The sequence below is a fragment of the Aspergillus bombycis genome (assembly GCF_001792695.1).
Source record: "Aspergillus bombycis strain NRRL26010 chromosome Unknown contig00005, whole genome shotgun sequence".
NCBI lineage: Eukaryota > Fungi > Ascomycota > Eurotiomycetes > Eurotiales > Aspergillaceae > Aspergillus > Aspergillus bombycis.
Genome location: NW_019170007.1, coordinates 378,892 through 399,908, shown reverse-complemented (window position 1 = coordinate 399,908; position 21,017 = coordinate 378,892). Strand labels below are relative to the sequence as shown.

At 49.6% G+C, this 21,017-nt stretch overlaps 6 protein-coding genes across 6 annotated transcripts; 2 read left to right on the top strand and 4 right to left on the bottom strand.

The window, feature by feature from the left end:
* Positions 1-295: 295 nt before the first annotated feature.
* On the bottom strand, positions 296-1,259 carry ABOM_001365 (carbon-nitrogen hydrolase family protein; the record flags this gene model as incomplete). The annotated part of the gene is made up of 2 exons (XM_022528495.1): positions 296-1,119; positions 1,205-1,259. The coding sequence occupies 2 exons, from the start codon at positions 1,257-1,259 to the stop codon at positions 296-298; spliced, it is 879 nt and encodes a 292-aa protein (XP_022393695.1).
* A 1,345-nt stretch (positions 1,260-2,604) lies between these two features.
* On the top strand, positions 2,605-3,579 carry ABOM_001364 (uncharacterized protein; the record flags this gene model as incomplete). Its single annotated transcript, XM_022528494.1, has 1 exon — positions 2,605-3,579. The coding sequence occupies one exon, from the start codon at positions 2,605-2,607 to the stop codon at positions 3,577-3,579; it is 975 nt and encodes a 324-aa protein (XP_022393696.1).
* Positions 3,580-4,100: 521 nt separating this feature from the next.
* Positions 4,101-5,518, bottom strand: ABOM_001363 (oxidoreductase, short-chain dehydrogenase/reductase family; the record flags this gene model as incomplete). Its single annotated transcript, XM_022528493.1, has 2 exons — positions 4,101-4,871; positions 4,946-5,518. The coding sequence occupies 2 exons, from the start codon at positions 5,516-5,518 to the stop codon at positions 4,101-4,103; spliced, it is 1,344 nt and encodes a 447-aa protein (XP_022393800.1).
* Positions 5,519-7,320: 1,802 nt separating this feature from the next.
* atg2 (putative autophagy regulatory protein Atg2) lies at positions 7,321-13,936 on the bottom strand (the record flags this gene model as incomplete). The annotated part of the gene is made up of 6 exons (XM_022528492.1): positions 7,321-7,338; positions 7,401-8,330; positions 8,389-8,938; positions 8,986-10,280; positions 10,349-13,681; positions 13,775-13,936. 6 exons carry the CDS (start codon positions 13,934-13,936, stop codon positions 7,321-7,323), a joined length of 6,288 nt encoding a protein of 2,095 aa, XP_022393847.1.
* A 1,005-nt stretch (positions 13,937-14,941) lies between these two features.
* On the bottom strand, positions 14,942-16,710 carry ABOM_001361 (putative CECR1 family adenosine deaminase; the record flags this gene model as incomplete). The annotated part of the gene is made up of 2 exons (XM_022528491.1): positions 14,942-16,521; positions 16,587-16,710. The coding sequence occupies 2 exons, from the start codon at positions 16,708-16,710 to the stop codon at positions 14,942-14,944; spliced, it is 1,704 nt and encodes a 567-aa protein (XP_022393699.1).
* A 1,864-nt stretch (positions 16,711-18,574) lies between these two features.
* Positions 18,575-20,584, top strand: ABOM_001360 (NupC/NupG family nucleoside CNT transporter; the record flags this gene model as incomplete). Its single annotated transcript, XM_022528490.1, has 3 exons — positions 18,575-18,912; positions 18,998-20,249; positions 20,309-20,584. The coding sequence occupies 3 exons, from the start codon at positions 18,575-18,577 to the stop codon at positions 20,582-20,584; spliced, it is 1,866 nt and encodes a 621-aa protein (XP_022393700.1).
* Between the last annotated feature and the right edge of the window lie 433 nt (positions 20,585-21,017).

The following is a 21,017-nucleotide window of genomic DNA, read 5'->3' as shown; positions in this document are numbered from 1 at the left end:
AACTGATAGTATTCTCTTATTGGTGCCTGCACCTAGCAGTGATCTATGAGACCTGGAAGCAATACGATCCTACCTAGAAAGTACAGAAGTGAGTCGGGTGTGGCGCGGCTTGCTTCTTTTCAGGCATCCCAGGACTTTTCAGTAAAGAGTTTCGGGCTGCTACAAGAGTATCAAACTTTATACTATCGGTCCTACCTCTCGTGGTGTATAAGTCACTAGGTTCGATTGACCGTTATAAACAGTGAATATCATGACTCGATTCGTCGTTACTCCTAAGTACTTCATACTGACAGACCTATTTCTCGGCGCTCACATCGGGGTACAAGTCAAACCGCCTCTGCGTATAGACAGGAATGCCTTTCCTTATGCTTTGAATGGTGTCATTATTCAGATCGGCATAGACAATAGTCTCTTTGTCCTCCGCCTCTACCAGGACTTCCGCAGCTGGGTTGGTTATCAAACTGTGACCCCATGCGTGGTAAGTGGCATCCATATCGCGTGCCGGGCTACACAGCCCCACATACAGCTGGTTATCCACTGCACGAGCGCGAGCCAACAGAGACCAGTGCATGGGACCAGTAGTCATGTTGAAAGCGCCCGGATAGATAAGTGCGAAAGCGCCTTTTCGCGCAGCAATCATGGCCGCCTCCGGGAAACGGATATCGTAACAGATGGCGAGGCCGATCTTTCCATACTCGGGAAGATCAACAATTGTCAACTGGTTCCCGGGCGACAGGACCTCGCTCTCCTTGAATGCGATCTTTCCTGGGATATCGATGTCGAACAGATGGGTCTTGCGGTGGGTCCCTATTAACGAGCCAGTGGGGGAGAACACGAGGGATGTGTTATAGTATTTCTTCGTTATGGGTTCCAGTTCGGGGATGCTACCCCCTACGAGATAGGCCTTGGCCTCGGCAGCGATGGCTGACAGGGCATGGTAGGAAGGGGATTGATCTTCGGTAGGAGGCGAAGGAAGAAGAGTCTCGGCGTAATTGGGAAAGTATTGGGTTCCGTATGGCGAGTTAAAGCATTCCGGGAGGACGATGAGCTTGGCTCCAGCCTGTGCTGCCTCAAGGACTTTAGTGCGAGCGTGGGCCAAATTAACGGCTTTGTCCGCGCCTACTCCATCGCGCCAGGCTCGCGGTTAGTATGGTGTTGATAAGGGGCCTTTCAATGACGATCGCATCGGACGAGTGAAACATACCGGAGGCGAGCTGCACCAGGGCTAGTTTCAACGGCTGCTTCAATAGAGCGGCCATGGTTCAGTTCGGTAAAGACGGAATGCGACTAGATTGAGGGAGTGTTGAAGAGGAAGTCTGTGCCTGCTGCGGGGGGTGTACAGGTTTAGGGTATAGATAGTGTCGGGGTTGGAGACTGTTGGAGTAATTAGTTAAATGAGGAGACCCGCCACTATCATGACTTACCTTAACTATCGGAGTCGGCGCCGGCACCCAACTCCGACCCCCGGGGACACTAACCGAGTCATTGGAGCACTACGGACTATCCCGTTCGTTCCATTCCTCCAGTGAACTCAGCTGAAAGTATGGCCTTGACATGTCGGTCTCCTAAATGATACGTAGTCTATCGCGATCTTTATCTGACACATGCGCGCCTTGCATGGTTCCGATCCATCACAATTCCTTCGTGATCACGCAAATCACCGAACTTAGAGGCTGAGATTCACGACGGATTGCATAAGAAACCGAATTAGTGTTTCATCTTAGCACAATCACTCGGATAACGCCGTAGTAGCCGAGTAAGACCGTTTCTCAGGAGATACGCTGGAGGAGCAACTAGTTAACTAATCCTTAGCGACGATGACTATGCAGTGCAGATTAATTTAATTCTTGGGCTGAATACGGGGAATTGCAAACGCTGCAAACGGCTTTTAATTGGCCGGGGTCACGTGCGACAAGTCTGGCCGCAGTCGATTTGGTGAAGGTGGGAAAAAAAAAAACCAATAACTTGGACTAAGTCACATCGAAACCCCCTGAGAAGGAGACGCACTGATGTTCTGCTGGCTCTCTCAAAGCGAGAAGAATATCACTTGAATAGGGGGCGAAAATACCACTCTCGCGTGTTGTTTTTAATACGCCGCCTCCTACTTCTCCACATCATGACATTCCCACGGATTTATTCCATCCAAGTTCTTTTCTCGATTCCGGCCGACGTCTCTTGAACTTTACGACGGCGGCGGTTCGACAGCCAATTGCAAGTCGTCCACCGGCCTTTCCGCGCGGAACGTTAAGGACGTTCCCCACGAACTGTTCCATTCGATTTGCCCCCCAGTGGTTCGGTGGTTCCTATTAAGGAGAGAGCGTTAAAAAATAAAATTAAAAAAAAGAAGAGAAAAAGAAAAAATCTGGCAGATTGGCCACCGGACCTTAGTGGCCTTATATTTGCCTGGAACGCTCTCCCGGTGCCTTCTTACATCCCGAGCGGCATTGATATACTTTACCACACTGTGGCCTGCCACCAGTCAGGGCTACAACGTTCAACGCTGGGAGACACAAGAGTCCACACAATTCATCGCGCCCGATTATTCGAATTAACACTCGGGACCACATCTATATTCTTTTAGTGTTTTCGAACCACCTCGGGACAATGTTTGAGGACTTCTCTTTCTCATCCCCCTCGTCCACCAAGCCACCCCGCCTGGCCTTTGATGGCGACGACAATCTCATGGTCGACTGCGACAGCAGCCTGATCTCTCCGCTATCCTCCCGGTGTCCTTCGCCTCGTTCTACCGCGACACACCGGATTCCGAGAGCGTTGCCTCGCTCGCGGTCCTCCTACTTCCGTTCCGCTCAACCCCCCACTTCCGTTCCCTTGTCTGCGTATGACGACCATCAGAAGCGTCTCTCGATCAGTATCTTGACAAGAAAATTGCATGAACACACCATCAAGACCTCAAACAGTGAGACGCAGATCGGAAGACCCGCCACGCCGACGTCGCCCCAGTCCCTCGACATGGCCACCCGATTCCCGGGATATTTTTTGACCCCTCCAGACACAGACCACGATGATGAGGGTTCCTTAGACTCTCCGTCGCTCACCTCTGGTTCTCTCTCGCCTCAGCCTCAATCCCCCTTTCTGAGTCCAACATCCGTCCCGTGTGATCTCTTCCCGCAAACCGCGGACATGGATCCTCTATCCCACACTCAGGATAGCTGGAACATCCGCGCCCAGCGTCAGAACATCGCCCGTCTCCAATGCAACCACTCGGAGCTGGAAGCCATTCGCCGGGCTCTCATCTCCGACGACGAGAAGTTAACCACCACCTTCGACCCAGACGCCTGCCACCCCAGCTCTATCCCTCCCCAAAAGTCCCCCCGCCGAAGAGCGGCCACTCTCCAACGGAGCCGGTTCCGCCCCCAATTAGGCCCTAGCCTTTTGGACCCGCCCTCCTCTGACTCTAAGGGACGGAGAATGAGCAGCTCCATCCCCGTGCAGGCGTCTCGCATCGAGAAGAGCTACCATTCATCTTCTCGGGATTTGCGGAAGAAGAGTGAGCAGGGACTGAGGCGGAAGAGTCTTGTCAGCGCTGCTTTGGCGTCGATGGTGGAGAAGGAATGTTAAATATGTTCTTGTTTTGGGTTTTATCTTCTATTGGTATCTTTTCTTTCGGATGGATATATTTAACATTTTCTTCAACTCATTTCCTCTCTCTTTTTTCCCTCTTTTCAATGTTGTTACTTGTACATATTAAGGTAGATACCCTGATTGTGAGATTCTCGGTTTGGTTAATATCGGCGGTATGGAGGTAAGGGTTCTGGTCAAAAGGTCCACAGCACAATTGATTCGGTTTTACAGGCATAGACAAATCTGAAAATCTGGCTATTCCGGTCTTCCCCATTCTATCCCATGATTAAAAGACATATACCACTAGGACATATATGGTATCGAAGTACAGGAAGAAAAAAAGAAAGAAGAAAACAGAAAGAAACAAACGATCGCCAGAGAGCAAAAGCGAATAAAAGCCGTGCTTTCCAGAAGCACTCAAAAGGTTAAAAAACCGCTCACAGCAACGCTTAGAACATCATCATCAACGGAGTCATAACCACACGAGTCTCACGAACAGCAAGAATAAACAACAAAACCTACTTCCCGGCCTTCCTGCGAAACAACCCGTAGAGTCTCCGCAAGGGACCCCTGCGCTTGCGACTGGCGGTTGACCTCCGGGTTGGACGACGGTGGATTTTGATCTCGGTTCGTGGAGTCATGGATTGTTCGTTTGAGGGGGGCTTGGTGGCTGGGTCTATGCCGATATCGAATTGCCAGAGACCTTCCTGGGGGATCATGGGGTGGTTATCGTCGTAGATGGGGTCTCCCGGCTCGCCGAGATCGCTTTCGTTGGCTGGACTGGCGCATTGTCTGGGTTTGGAGGCGAGGTGGCGGGTCATGTTGAGGGTGGTTTCTTCGAGGAGCTCGTTGATGGAGGGCATGAGGTGGTGGTGGAGACCTTGGGTGTCGCCGATATCGAGTTGGGACTTTCGGTTCTCTTCTTCAAAGGCTTCTTCCGTGTTGGTTTGGGTGCGGGGTTGTGGCGGCGGGTCGTAGGACCAAGCGTCCGATTCGATGATCACGGTGTCTTCGGTGAATGAGATGTAGGAGTCCCTGTTGTGGCCTGTGGAGAAGCTGTCGACGTCTTCGATGTACGAGACGATGCGAGCGAAGTGGAGAGATTCATGGGGATTGAGGATCTCGAACGATGTACCTTGATGGATGATGGTTGTGGTGGGCTGCTTGACATTGAGGAGCATCGAGTCTGAGTATCGCTTTGTGTGTCTGTGGACAGATGCTGGGGGATTGCGTGGGACTGGTTTGGGATCTGAGTCCGGGTATCTCTCGAGTCGATCCCGGAACGTATCCTACATGTGCGTATGTTTTGTCAGATAAGCTGCAAAAGTACCGTACATAGGGCACGAGTGACATGGCGGCTTACCAGGATCTTGTGGGGGTTCTGATTGAGGTATATATGATCGTCTACGGAGCCGGGGGTCCCCGGGGCTATATCCGCAAGTAAGCACAGGTCTACTGGAGATATATGGCGGTGATAGCCCATACGGAGGAAGCCATCCAGGCTCTCAGGCTGCTCGCTTAGAGCGCTGGGTGAATGCGACGGGGATAATGGCGGAGGACTTGACGCTACCGACGAGACCGAGAATGGGTACTCGTAGTGGTGGTCCAGGGACATCTGGGACTGGTTCAAGTTCAATGCGGCGTTCTTTCGCCGTAGCTTTTTGATGTCGGGACTGTCACCGGCAGCTGAGTCGCAGTTTGACAGATACTGGCGGCATTCATGCAGAGAGCGATTCCCTGACGTACACATGGCGTTCAAGGATGTTGACAGGGAAGAGGAATCCAGCTCTCGCATTGGAGATGATGGTGGAGATGATGAGGATGAGGAGGAGGAGGATAACAGTGCCGTTGTTGGGGCTGCGGCATCCATGCGGTGAAGATGGATCGAACCAGGACCACCGTTTGGATCTCTCACACTGCAGCTTCTGAGATCCATAGTCTGAAATCAATAGTCGATCGTCTTTGTTGACCTGTATAAAAGAGGAGAAAGGAACAGGCGGTATGTCCCGTCTGTATCCTGATGCATTGGGAGACTGTCTGTAGCATAGCCCTCCGTCCAGAGAGCTCAGTTGGAGTTGAATAATGATGATATCAGCATGGTTTGGGAGGCCTGGATCGGGACCCAAGGAAACCAATGTCCGGGGAAGTCTATTTATTGATCGCTGGTGGAGTTCGGGGATATCCACCGGGTCCAGCCACTGCGCGACAGGAGAAAGGGAAATCCTGCACACTGTGATCTTGAACAAATGGACTGAATCGAGAAAAAAGCAAGAAATTTTGCAAAAGAACCACAGAGAATTACAAGAAAACAAGAAGAAGAGAGTGAAAAAGAAGAAGAAGAGAAAAAAAAAAAAAAGTTAAGTTGCGTCGTCACATTGCCAACATGCAAGCCGGAGGAGGAGACCCACCAGGTAGTAGTAAGTAGTTAGTAGTAGTTTAGTCGTCTACTACTATGTAGTACTACTAGTAGTAGGAGTATGAGAGGAACTGGCGATGACCAGTCCGGCGCTCTGGTTGGGCACCCGCTAACGTGGTCCAATCTCACCGTACAGCCGCAGCCGGATCACTCTGCTTCCCTCACTCACTGGTTCAAGTCATGAAGATCTCCGTTTCACTTTACGACCGCCTGCCAGCCTTGTTCCCCCAGGAACCACTCCCATTCGTTCGCAGATGGCCTGGAACGGTCCAATCACTCGCCAGTCCTATTCTTATCCGGGCTTATACTTGTGTGGCAATGGTCATCTGCGTCCTTCAACTGGTCGTCTCCTTTCTCTTCCACCGTCCTGTTTTCTCCTTTCGTTTCTTTCTTTCTTTCGGATTCTCCCCACCCGACTCGGTCCCTTTCTTTCTCTCATTCGAATAATGACCATTCTCTCCCACTCAGCCTTGTTGCATGGCCTCCCTTTCGTCCCACCTGCGAGTAACACACAGCCAAAGAACAAGAACAAGAACAAGAACAAGAACAAGAACAAGAAAAAAGAAAACAGGGCATGATGTAGGAGCCGTGTCCCACCTTGCAGCCACCCCGATCTGCACATGTAGTCCTACATTCCTGTCCGCCCTGATCAGCATTGCAGTTGTGTGCCGGATGCTGTCATGCGACCATCTACGGGCGAGGCGGTGGATGTGTCACACAAGACAGCCCCAGTCGTAACACACACCTACATAGTACTTTGTAGATACACCCAGCGAGAGGGAAGGAGAACTTCTTTTAGTAGGCAGCCTCTCTCATGGACACTTTCACGTCCTGGTCATGCTCATTGCTACCAATCTTCCTATGCTGACGCCCGGGAAACAATCATAAGCACAAGAACCGTAAGATGCCAAAACTATTCGCTGGGGGGTTCGGACAAAATAGGGAAGCCCTAGAAGAAAGACTCCAAACCAAACACCAGTCATGCTCAATTTCAATGGCCGAGGAATTAAACCAAAAGAACAATCATCGGAAGAAAAAATGTGTATCAGCGGTAACAATGGAAATCAAGATAGCGTCGTCATATCATCATCATGAGCCCATACGCAATGGCCGGGCAGCTAACCTCGATCTCAGGTACCTGCCTGTTTATAAACCCAGTTATGTACGGTTACGGCGAGCAACCCTTCCCATGTAAACAATGCAGCAGTGCATGATTGAATCGCAGAAAACGACCCCCAGTATCAGCACCCGTGAATGTAACCCACCAGGGATCAGTCGTGAGTCAAAATATCGGAATCGGAATCGAAAAGGGAAACAATTCTCTAATGACGTTTATATTTCTGGAACGATAAAGTCAATCTATGTTAAAAGAAGTGGGGGATTGGGGTGCAGAAAAACTTACATCTTCCATCTTCCGCCTGTTGCTGGGATCCAGAGTGTTTCCCGCCCCCAGAAGCGTCTGTCCCACGGCCTTGGATACCCCGATCGCAGGACGGAGGATAACCGTTGGCGCACGTTTCCACACAGCTTTTGCAGCTGCTTTGGCACTTCCGCTCTCGACGACTTCTCCAGGGACAGCAACGATGGCATCTCGAGTCAGGAGCAAATCGCGTTCTAATCCCCTAAATGCTCCGCGAAGGCCTTGAACGACACCAACGGGCTGGTCCGCATAGAGGGAGATCTTTTTCGCTTCCTCCTCATCCGCTACATCTTCCTCCGCGCTAGCCAACTGCGCATTGGGGGATGTCAACAGATCCTCTGCGCCCTGCAGGACGGTTTGGGTGCCAATGGCGAGTTTTGCCCCAAGTTTGACGAGCTCGTTGGATGTAGTCTTGGCGAAGGCGAGTGCCCCCTTCTGTATGCTCCGTACAATGCGACCGTCCTTGCGATACTCGCGCATGGGAACGACTACGAGATCCTTCACACCTCCCCCCACGTTGACCAGGGATCTAATCGGCGCAAGGCCGGCAAGAACCCCCGGTAGTTGATTTCTTTTTATATCTGGCATCCATATATCATTCAAGGTCTGGCCAAGTTTGTCAAACCCAGATACTCCATAGATGATGACATGGCGCATGACCATATCTGCTCCGTCTAGAACAAAGAAATTCATAAACTCGGTCGTGCGTCCGGATCGAAGCCCGTTATAATCGACTCGCTTGGGTTTGAAGTCCAGTCTGACAGGGACAGCGTTTATTTCCACTCTCTGTAAAAATGGTATGTCTTGCGGGGCACTAGGGGCGGGCGCAGAGTCATCTCGAAATTCGAAGAAACGGCACAGAAAGTCGAGAGCATCTTGATCAACATGAAGCCTTAGGGGTAGAAGAGTGGCCTATAGCATTGTTAGAAATTTTAGGGAGATGGTTGGAAGACTGTCTATTTTTACGTACCTTTAAGACAATCTCGGACGCAGCGAGCTCAGGCACAGGCCTGACGGTCAAGATCTCTAAGTGCACCATACTGGTTCCACTTTCTTTCTCACCCACTTCATGCATGTAGGTCGCAAATTTCTTCCAGGTTGAAGTAGGCACATGGTCGAATATCTCCAAGTCATTGACTCGAACATCCAAGGAACTTTGCGTCTCGCCGGAGTCCGGCGGGAAGACGACAAGATCTGCGCATATACCTTTGAGCTCAAAGGTCATTTTATGATACTTGCTTCTGGACAGCCGCAGCTTCTTTCTGAAGGAAGGCGACTGGCTTTGTCGTACCGTAGCTCCCGTGACTGTGGTTGTAGTTGCATAGCTGCCAGTCTCACTGACAAGATCATCAATGTTGCGGTTGATATCGCTGCGAAGCTCTCGTGGATCCTTATTAGCAGGGATACCTATATATATTGAGTTAAACAGACAGTCGCCGATGACTGACTCCTCATCCTCGTCGAAACTTGGGGAGGTCGATTCGCCCTTGCTCGCCGGTCCGTAGCCTTTCTCTCCACATCTTTGACCGCCTTTGATATAGTATCTCTTGTCCGCTGCCAGTCATACCCATCGAATAGGTTCCAGATGACATGGGCATCACGGACCCTGATTCGCAGAGGGCTCTTCTGAAGCTTCGTGTCGTCTGAAAGGCCATAGGTGTTTTCGGCAGAATCCCATCTGTGCGCCGTTCCCCCAACAGCTGACTGTGCTGCAAAGTGATCGTCACGGAATTCGAGGTCGGAAATACTGGATGACACATAGTACTGAGAGTGAAAACTATCTAGAAGCTCGTTTGATCCTGAGGCCGTCATAGCCTCGTGCAGAGATCCTGCTCCAGATGTTGGCTTCGCTGGATAAAAGTCACTTACGTACTCGACTTCATCCTCAATATGGCCCTCCTTATCCTGGAAGTCTTCGGCGGAATCGCCGGCTGTCTCAGAGGAACCTTCAGGACCCGACCTTGAATCTAGAGCAAAGGCATCACCGGAAAACGACGCTAACATGTCTTGAAGTGGAAGAACCTCAGTCCGATACTTCTTTGTCACGCTTGGAGGAGTAGGAGGCTGAAGTCCATTCACTATGCTGATGAGAGTTTGTGTTGAATCGGCACATGTTTCAAGAATCAGCAAGTCATCCCTGAGTTCCACATCTAGCGACTGTGTTCCGTCTTCACTAGAGCGTAGTAGTTTCACGCTGGCCGTTGCTGATGATATTGTTGAAACGGTAACAAAGCCCATGTCAATGAAGGATTGGACCTGGCTACTCGGTGGAGAAGTTGAGTTTCTTCGATGCGGATCATCTGTGTTCCCCATATTTCGAGCATCGTCAATAATCATGATTGATGCTTTGCGGAGATCTAGCGTGGCCTCTGAGGACGCTTCGTCGCCCATGGCACCCGAGAAATTCGCGTTTGTGAGCACAACAAGGCCTTTTGCTTCTGAGCCACGGGGGTTGAGACCAATGACGCAGTCTCGCAGGGCCAATGCCAATCTAGTGGGTCGTACAGGAGCCTTAGGGCTTTCCGGTTGTATTGCTGGCTTGGAATCTTTTGAAGGCTGTAGCTCCGCCAGATTACCTAGGGACTGTGCCATATTAGCAGCAACATCGCCGGTTGTCGAACTTTCATTAAGACCGAGAAAGGCAATCGCTGCTGGAACGGTGTACTCTGCACGTAGGTTATGCATTTTGACCTTGATGGTGGGTTCCATTTCATCGGCAATGAAGCGGGCCATGAGCATGGGGTGCGGGATTTGGCCTGATCTTTGCTCGGCGCTCAACGGTAACGCTTCTCCTAAAAGCTCTTCGGTTCCGTTTCTGAGGACCATCGCCGATCCAACTTGAGCGGCTACAAGTGAAGGGAGCTTATATACGCCACCTCAGCATTCTTGATGCGTGTACTTATATCGCCAACTTTACCACCAACGTTTACCTGGACTTCAAAATCTCGGATCAGATTTAAAGTCAAGAGACCCGGCCGGTCGTCTTCAGGTAAGTATTTCGCAACATTTGACAACCTACCTAACTCGTCCCCAAGCTGCGGCAGTGAGTCAAAGTCAGTGGTGCGCGAAATCGTGATATTCGCCCCAGCGATTGTAGTACGAAGCACAGAGCCTTGTCGTCGCTGTCGAAAAAGCGTATCCAGCATAATGTCATCGTCTTCATCGTATTTGTCCTTAGACGGCGTGATCAACGAAAGAAGACGGTCTAAGTCTACCTCTTTCGGAGCGAATAGGTATTCAACTCGGATGTTGCTCAGATTAATTTTGGCTGGCGCGTCTTTAGAATCATCAAGCGGTAACGGTCCACTAAGTTTAGCTTTGTCGATTTGGACTCCCACGCCTTCGAATCTGCTAACAACTTTAACCGCGGTCGTTCTCAGCTTGAGGTAATGGGATTCTCCAACAACATTGAGTGCAACCCCGCCAACCCGTGCATTCACTTTCCATGGCAAAGATGTATTTCGGGGGAGCTTCTCCGGCGAAGGCGGCGCTTCGAAATGCACTCCACGCGGTCGCTTCGGTGGATCCTTCTTTGGCGCCTTCGTGCCCGAGGCAGATGAAATGGAGCTCCCTAGCTCTAAGATTGTGCTTAAACCTCCAATCCATCCTACAACCTCTTCCAAGCGTTGTATATTGAGGTTGAGATGGAGAGGGAGTGTAGTGATGTGAATCCTTGCAGATTCCAATGACTTGCTCATGGAAAGGGAAATATCTCCATGCGTGGGTGATAAAACATCCCTCATGGATTCCCTCATTTTAAGGTCTTGGTTGAATGAAATGAGGTCTTCCGAGGCGACTCCTAGCGTGAACTTGGTTATATCTAGGCGGAGTTTCATTTGGTCGTTAACCGATGAGAAGTGAGCTTTCATGCCAGAAGCAGTAGTTTGCAAAACGATGTCTTCATGCATTAAGCCGAAGAATGTTGGAGAGTACTGTCGAGATTCGCCGAAGGGGTTTGCATGCCCAGGAACATGCTCAACAAACTTGACGGAGAACTTATTCAGGATCAAGCCGAAAGAATTTTGTGCTTGTGCTTGTGCATTGCTTTCTGGACTATGTTTCTTCGGGGATTCTCCGTCGCTGTGACCGAAGGCATCGACGATTCTCTGACCGATCTTGAAAACAAGCCAGCCTATAGCAATATCAAATTGCACCTCCGCAGAATGAATCTCGGCGGTTACCTCGTCATGTTCCCTACTGACGCCAGCGTCATATCCAATTTTTTCCTGGGAGCTTGAAGCTTTATGATCAACCCCTTCATGCGGAGAAGACGGATCGTTGGTGCCACTACGAGGATCCGGGAAGTTATGAATTCTAGAAGCTAGTAGATCATCATCAACCACTGAGTCCTGCAAGTATGCGGTTGAATCCTTAAGACCATCACTTGGCATCTCTTGGTGAGGCGTTGGTTGTGAATCCCCTGGCGGTTTGTCTTCGCGGTTAACCGAAGGGATCCAGATGAGAACTTTGTCAACACTGACGAATCTCTTCACCACGTCCGTCAATCTGTTGAATCCCGGTGAGGTGTGAATTGATTCCCTATCGCTCGTTCCAGTCTGTGTCTTCTGAAGATTATCGATAGAACGGGCTTGTGACAAGTACATTTCTTCCCGGGCTGTAAGTTTAGGCGTTGTGACTGCTTCATCCTGTTCGCCATGGGTGTCCTGCTCCATTGCTGTAGGTGTTTCATGGAAGGCTGTATCCCTCACGTAAGTAGACTCTGGCGAGTCCCAAGCACCAGGCATATTAGGCATGAAACTGTGTGATGTCGAGCCTTGGCTTATCGCGCTCATATACATGCTTTGCGCTTCCTCATTAGAGAACAGCTTGGACTCTGATAATTCAGCCTCTTTGAGAGACTCAGAAGCTGAGCCTGAACTGTAGTGTTCGGAACTCGGTGCACAGACAAGAGGCAATTGTTGCGTATATCCAAAATGGAGGTCCTCTTCTGGGGGTAATCCAGACGACCCGGGTTCGGCTATAGGCTCAGGAGCTTCTAGATAACGTTGACGGCTGGGGAGTTTTGCAACTTCCAATTCATGCCGGTCATCGAGGGTTATCAGGGCCCCCTCAGGATGACTGTTTCGGTCGGATGGTTCGGTCGTATGTTCTGGACTTTGTGGACGAGGGGTATCCCCGCTCCTCGGGAAAAGTTCATCACCTCTAGTTTGCAAATCACCTAGGCGCCCAGGATCATCATGATGGAACTGATAATCAATAACTGAATCAAGGTAAGCCGGGTTGTCCAGCAGCTTTTCATCATCTTCAAACTGTCGGGAATCACCAAGAGAGCCATAACTCCTAGTCTCATCTTCCGTATCAGCATCAGAAAAACGACCGTCATACGTGTAAACGGATCCTTCCATTCTTGGCGTATTCTGTTCTCCTATCTCTGGTATAGTAAGGTCCTGCGGTGGCTCGAAAATGGTAGACCTTGTCATAGCTAGAGCTAAACTCGATTCTGACGAGGTCTCCGGAGAAGGCGACTGGGCCCTACTTGGAGGCTGGCTCGGCTTTGGATGTACTGGAGTAGATGGTGAGGCCGGAGCAGCGAAGCGAGAATAGTTGGAGAAAACGACTGGCTCAGATATCAAAGCAAGGTTGATATCAGCTAGGGAAACCAATCGTTTCCCCTCGGACGATGAGGCTTCACTTGATTCGGAATGAGTGGACACTGCACCCATGCTGACCTGGCGCACACTTAATAGTCCCGTTATTAAGTCTGGCTTTTCCTCCGGATGCCTTTTTGACGAGCCCTCTTGCTTGGTCTCCACATCCACGCGTATGGAGATGTCGTCGACTTGGACCTGGAGTCGATCCACGACCCCCTTTAGGAATGCAGCGACAAAACTGGGTAACGATACGGTTTCATTTCCCAGGCCGAGCTCCTCTTCATCATCGCTCGACGAGGTCGATGTATGCTGGAGGATCTGGGACTGCGAGGAGATAGCAGCCTGAAGTTCTTCCTTTTCTTCTTTTGGCTCGGCCTGAAGGAACGACTCAGCGAGATCGGTCGGGTTGGGGAGGATTGGTTCGTCCCCAGAGCCAAAGCCAACTCGCCCTGAGGCCTTCGGGTCCGTTGTTGCATCGTGCGTTTCAGCACGTGTCTCCTCCAACGGTAGCCTTAAATGCACATCGATCCCGCTAGCTTCACATATTATACTGCTGCTGTAGATATCGGCAGGAACCGTGAGCTTTAGGAATTGAACACGAGCACTGAGAAGCTCGCTTGACGGAGGGAGGTGAAGGAGTGTGGCTAATTTCTATCCGAAGGCCCATATATGTTAGCGTACAGAAAGCAGAAGTACCGAGACGCTCGGTCCGGCACAGACCAGGGATTAGCATGGTTCACTCACCTCGAGCCTCAAACCTATATCCCGCAGTTCAACGGTACTACGTTGTCCCCAGCGGATACCTAGGCTGTCAAGATCTAGTGCGTCCGTATCGACAAGCTCCAGGCGGGACAAGGCATATCTGAGCAACCGCTTCTGAAAGAACGAGGGCAAGAAGTAAGCCATTTTGGTGGGAGAAGGAGCCGACCGGGGCTCATTTAAAGATCGCAGGTGTCATCGGGTGGGTTTCATAATATGAAAAGTGAACGCTGGGGCGGATGGGATGCAAGGCTAAGGCTTGGACCGTACTTCCCCCAAGGGGACAAACAGATGCGGAGGGTTGTTGGGTATGGACCGATTAGAATGACGTTCGGGGAAACCCAGCGCTAGTGTTAGCTTAGTTACTGTATTTATCAGTAATAACAATCAGATAGCGACGGTCGGATCAACCACCGCAAGTCAGGCGGAGCTCATCATAATTGGAGTGACCGAAAGAAAACCACGCCGTGACAACTCATACATACGTCAAATCTCGGTGGTGGGTGGTATTGAGCTGTTCAGGTGTAAGAAACCACCCTAACCACCAGATGTTTAAGCGCTCATCTTAAAGCGCGTCGACCAAGTGAACCGTGGCAACCCAACGAGGACACTGCCGGTTTAGGGTGGTCTACGCGTGATGGATCTTCTTCAAATCACCCACTTTATCACGGACGCATAGTTTCCACAGGTTTCAGACAAGTTACAACACGAACAGCAAGTCTGTAGATCTGGTTTCAGTCCATCATCGTTTCTTTACCTACTGTTAACTTCGACCCTTGCAGAGCGATAGCCATACTACTCAATGAGGTAGATTAGGCAGTGCAGGTAACGCTAAATATTGCCGAGGCTAAGAATACTAGTCCAGAAATAAATTACTATAATTACATTCCGGTAGATCATCTATACGTATGACCGTTATTATCTCTGCGAACGACACATCGCATCATCGACATACTTTGCGTTTCACGTGACTGGACGATCACTGAGTCAGTCCTGCACTTAAGCTCCACTGTGGGTATGGAGTATTCCGGAGTATGCACTTCATTGGGATCTGAGCAAAGACCCGACGAGTCCTGATTATGTCTAGAGACACAAGATCTCAGTGGTATTATACATTAGCTATTAATTCCATCAATACACTAAAGCTTGAAACTAAGATATATCCACTTCAGCGAATTCCAGTGTTATCCACTCGCAAAATTTCTCGAAGCAAGCATACCAGTCCCGTAAACGGGCGGCCTTTGTGCCTTCACCTAGGATTCCCTCTCGAATATCCGACAGCCATTCGACTGGTGGCTGGTCTTCATAGCAGCTCCACCGGATTGAATTCTCGACCATCATCGCAAGGCCCGGAAGCTCAAGGTTATCGGGGCCCTGAAGTGCCTGCCAAAACCCAAACGTTAAGCTATTCAATCCACTCTCGGAAAGGTCTGGAAGGTAGCTGCTAAGAGAAACAGAGATGCCCCGGGATAACAGAACGGAAAGCGGATCAACTTGAGTAAAATTCGTTCGACTATTGATACCCTTCACAATAGGGCAGCACTCGACAAGGATCTTTTTTTCCTTGATCAGCTCCAGGAGCAAGGGATGCTTATAAAGCGACTCTCCAGGACCTAGCCTCCTAGCGCCAAGTAGAATCGCATCAAATAGGTCATGTTCAGCCTGTTTATCATCACATCCATTTTCACCGGTATGGAAAAGGAAAGGGATATCCACCCCTTCTTCAGCGCATTGTTTTCGGAACCAGAACAGAATGGGGACGAGGTCGACAAGCGATCTAGCATCATCTCCTTGCCCTATCACATCGAATCCACAGATCACCTCTGGAAAGTCCTGCTTCGCCAGGATACAGTTTATCATGCTACCAGATATTTCTCTGTTTGACTGTGTCCGTGACGTCGTCCAGATGATGCGTGCTCCACATATCGTCTTCCCTTCTTCGGTGCCTTTGAAACTTTCAAGTTCCTCCTGAAATGCATGACACCATGCAGAATAGTCTTCTTCGGGAGCAGAGCTTCCTTCCTGTCTGTATGGGAACGTAAAAGAATTCCTAAGTTCCACATAGCTTATGCCGTCGGCAGCAATTTGCGAAAACATCCGACGAAGGCATGAGCGGAAGATGGGCTCGTAGCTTAAAAGAGAGTTAACAACAGATGATAAAGTCTTATAGGCATTCAATATATTATCGAATCCATGGTGATATGAATGCGCTGAAGGGAAAATACATCGCTTCTTCAGCCAAACATGAAACCCAGCTTCTTCGCCATCAGGAAACGATGACGCCGCCTCTTGTAAGCTGATTAGGCTAGATGGCTCGTAGCCGGGGTCCCATAACACTGGCTTGTTTTCCAAGTGTTGTACCGATGGTGAGTATTGGAAGTAGAAAATCCCTTCTTCGTAGTCCCGTTGAGTAGTCAAAGGCTTGGGGGCATATATGTGGATGCCCGGTGTTTTGAAGGCCTCCTCTATTACAAAGTCGATATCCAACATGGTCTCCATGTGCGCATGTAACAGTGACCCCTTCGGCATCTTCTGTAAGATTCTCCATAGGTCGGTTTTCTGCACCTCATCCCTGTTAAGTTGGGGTATGTGACTCGTCTGAGGGGTAGGGTTTAACTGGCGGGGATTTCCCTCGTTCAGCCCTAAAATTGTCAGATCGCGGGCGCGTATCTTAGAAACGATGTCGCAAGCCTTCGTAGCTACTGGCGACAAGGCCTTGCGAAGATTGGTGTCTATGATTCCAAGTTTGGTGAGTAATGAGCTCGGTTGATTGTCTAACCACTTGTAGGGAACTGACCATATCGCTGCTTTTGCTCCTCCAATACGAGGGAGGTACGGCCCTTCAGGTACTGTTGAATGAAAGGGTCGTCAACCTGGGGTATCCCTTCTTCTAACTCCCAATCGATATCGCTTGAGTTCATGGCGGAAGTATAGCTCGATTGAAGAAAAGTGATGACGGAGGTCGAAGAAGGGGCAGAATATCGATTACATTGACAGGGTCACAGTTCCCCGCTTGGGGTATAGTGGGCCATGTTTGTTTGCGGCACAACCTAACTTTATCCGAAATGCCGATTTTATCTGGCAATTGGATGGTTACTTCGTACAGAAGACAGTGTACAGAGTTCAAAATATCTCATCGGGTGCGAGATTTAATCGGACGACAATTTCCTCGAGGCATGTGATCAGTTCAAGGGAAATTGGATCACAACAAAATACTCAGGCATGCGAAGGGTCACGGTGGAACGCCGATGTAACCTCACAATACGTACAATATGAAAGTGGGCAATGAACGAGCCGCCCCGGGGCAAATCTTATGCCGCTAAATGACACCCCAGAAGAGTACTACTCCGGGGTATGGATGGCCATGGGAAAAAGTAAGAGGATCACAATTGGTGAGTTACCCCGGATCGTCGTTATCATAACTCATTCTGTATAAAGACCAGGCCAAAGTCCGGCAATCTCCGTACATACATCTCATTATGAGGCACTATGGAAGTAATCAATGTCACCCTAAACCAGGGAAGAGTATTGGTGGCTTGGCAGTCCGAGAGCTTATCGAGCCCTATCAGAAGCCCTCGTTTGTTGGTCGCACAATTGTGAAACAACACTCGGCAACACTCCGGCGTACACCGATACAAAGGGATTCATCAATGTTATCTAGTTTATACTCGGTGGGCTTGGCACCTGAGTTGAAGGTGCGGTTAGTGTCGGTGTGCCTTACCCCTTTGAGCCCATAGCGCTAATTCATGTACTCCAGAGTGCCTTCTTCAGCACTTCAAGGTGGATATCATTTTCAAATAGAAACTGTATTCAAACCTCCACAACCACGGTTCGGTGAATTAGTGGTGAACCCTAACCTTATAACAATCAATCACACATACTGCATCGAAAGGAATATCCAGGGCCAAAAATATCTGACTCTTCATAGTTTATTTTCATCTCCAAGGGACGAACGGCATTAACCTAAATTAGAGAGGGCGGCACACGAGCGACTTCTTTTGTGCGGAGATTGTACGTCAAGGTGTTGGCAAACTAAGAAACTTTCGCCTCTCAGTGTTGATCTTCCGCCAATCTACGGCCTCAGGCTTGTAATCTTGCCCCTAGCGACGTTTTAGTGCTGCAACAGTCTTATCACTACGGAGGACAAGAAAAAATGAAAAAAGAAAGAAAAAAGAGACCTTTGCCACTCTCCGTAACCTGGGATTGGGTAAGTGGAGTTTTAACTTAGCTTCCTTCTAAGAATTTTTTCTTCTTCTTTTACTGGTTGAATCCACCACCCAGCCACCAGTTGTAGATGGTCTGCATGCTGCTCCAGCGAAAGGCATCGGGAAGAAAACATGGAAAAAGAAAGAAGAAAAAATTTCCCTAGACATCCAGAACAACCGTAGAAGACTAGCCACTAGCGTCCTGTATAGTTGAGAACGCCATGCCATGCCATGCGACAAGGTCTTAAGGTTAAGAACATACACTATCCCCGCTTACTGGGTTGTTCAACCGATAAGTCCCAGCCTTGCATCGGCCAGTTTTCCTCTAACGGTCTTATCTCAGGTGGACATGGCCTGAGCTGAAATTTTTACTCGTTTAACACACATTCCCATTATCTTATTATCAGTCCCCAATCTATTCACATCTGGGTCCATCCATGCATTTAATAAAATCCTATTAAACCTCCCCCGGCCCTGCCCCGTCAGTAAAATATTGATCACATTTTGACCTTGCCACAGCCTTGAACAGATCAACAGGATTAGCCCACGTGCTACTTGATACGTTACAAGCTGCGTGGAGATGGTGGATGAGAAGAGGCTGGAGGACAACGGCACGTCTGCGAGTCACCACGCGATCTCTTATACTATGCCTACTAGTACGATGGAGGAAGCTACGCCACAGCATCATGGCGTAGGTCCTAATGCGCAACAGGATATTGAAGAAGATATCACTTACACGAAAGATGTGCACTCCGAGAAGAGAGAACTACCAGAGTCGGGCTCTCTCAATAGCAGTGGCCAGAAGAAGGATGATAAAGACGAGGAGGCAGGTGAAAACGTCCCGTCACGGCCGTGGCGCCGCTATCGCCCGTGGTTGAAGCATGTTGTCTACGCCGTCATCTGGCTCTTGTTCACCGGGTGAGTTGTGCCTTCTTCGAGCTGTCGGGGACGCCTGCCAGCGAGGTAGCTGTGATCTTTTAAAAGCTCATTATGTCACTTATAGCTGGTGGATTGCCGGTCTCATCCTCCACCGGTATGATCTGGGCTGGTTGATCCCATTTTTGCTCTACCTCGCGATTACATTGCGCCTCATCTTTTTCTATGTTCCCATTTCGATTTTGACCAGACCAGTCTACTGGGTATGGAACCAGACCGCTTCACGATTCGTCAACCTAATCCCAGAAAAGCTAAGAGTCCCCAGCGGCGCGCTCTTGACGATTGCAGTGATTATCATCGGCTCATTTGCCTCTCCGGAGTCTGCTGACAACACCCGTGCGAATCGGGCCGTCAGTCTCTTTGGACTAGTTGTTTTCCTCTTTGTCTTGTGGCTTACCTCAAGAAATCGGAAGAAGATTATCTGGCATACCGTCATCGTGGGAATGCTTGTGCAATTTATCATCGCACTCTTCGTCCTCAGAACCAAGGCTGGATATGATATCTTCAATTTCATTTCCATGTTGGCCAGAGAACTCTTGGAGTTCTCCAGACAAGGTGTGGATTTCTTGGTGGAAACTGGTTGGGCCGATAAGCACAGCAGCTGGTTCCTCGTTAGTGTGGTCCCGGCTATCATCTTCTTCGTGTCTATCGTGCAGTTACTCTACTACACGGGCGTTCTCCAGTGGGCAATTGGCAAGTTTGCCGTATTCTTCTTCTGGGCGATGCGTATCTCGGGAGCTGAAGCTGTGGTGGCAGCTGCATCTCCTTTTATCGGACAAGGCGAGTCGGCCATGCTTATCAAGCCTTTCGTTCCCTATCTTACGATGGCGGAAATTCACCAAGTCATGTGCTCCGGATTCGCTACCATTGCAGGATCAGTCCTGGTATCCTTTATCGGAATGGGTTTGAACCCCCAAGCGCTGGTTTCGTCATGCGTGATGAGTATTCCGGCATCTGTGGCAGCATCTAAGCTGCGCTGGCCCGAGGAAGAGGAGACGCTGACGGCTGGCCGTATTGTCGTCCCTGAAGACGACAGCCACAAAGCAGCCAACGCCCTTCACGCATTCTCCAACGGAGCTTGGATGGGCATCAAGATTGCAGGCATGATTGCCACTACACTTTTGTGTATTATCTCCCTTGTGGGTCTTGCTGACGGCCTGTTGACCTGGTGGGGTCACTACCTGAACATCTACGAGCCTGATTTGACCATTGAGCTCATTGTTGGCTACATCTGCTACCCGGTTGCCTTCCTTCTTGGTGTCTCCCGCGACGGTGATCTCCTGAAGGTCGCTAAACTCATCGGAACTAAGCTTGTTATGGTAAGTCCCATTGCCTTTGATTCGAGAGAACAACAAACATGCTAATAGACTCCAAACAGAACGAGTTCATCGCATACGATTACCTACAGAACAAAGACGAGTTCCAAACTCTGTCACCCCGCTCCCGGCTGATCGCCACTTATGCCCTGTGTGGTTTCGCCAACATCGGTTCTCTCGGAAACCAAATTGGTGTGCTGGCCCAGCTAGCACCCAGCCGAGCTGGTGATGTGTCTCGTGTTGCCGTCAGCGCCATGCTCACTGGTGCCATCAGTACTCTGACGAGTGCGGCCATCGCAGGTCTTCTAATCACAAATGAAGAGCAATACATCTCATAATCCTAAGAACAATGCGGGGACATTTGGATCTGAGCATGTATCGTGCTACTTGAACTGTACTATTTAATTGCGGGTGTTCTTTTGCCGTTTTCTTCGATGTTCGCTATTTGTTGCCCATTTCAAAGCAGAAGTATGTATATACTTGTATCTCCATGAGTCCAGGAGCTCACGATCTCAACTCTTTCTTGATCCAATGACTTCATTAGGAGTCTTTGGCTCATTGCTCTGTGAGCAGTAAATACTATATGAATATTCCAATCATCTTACTGCCTCGTCATTATTCACATACGATCTTCCTGTGACTGCCGTACTTATGGGTGACTGCACACAATTCTATAGTATTCGAAACCGTAATGTATTCAAATGAGCTAATTCGACCCAGCGCTTTACGGTGTCACTGTCCTATCTTCCCCTTTTGTTGTCTGAGTAAAGC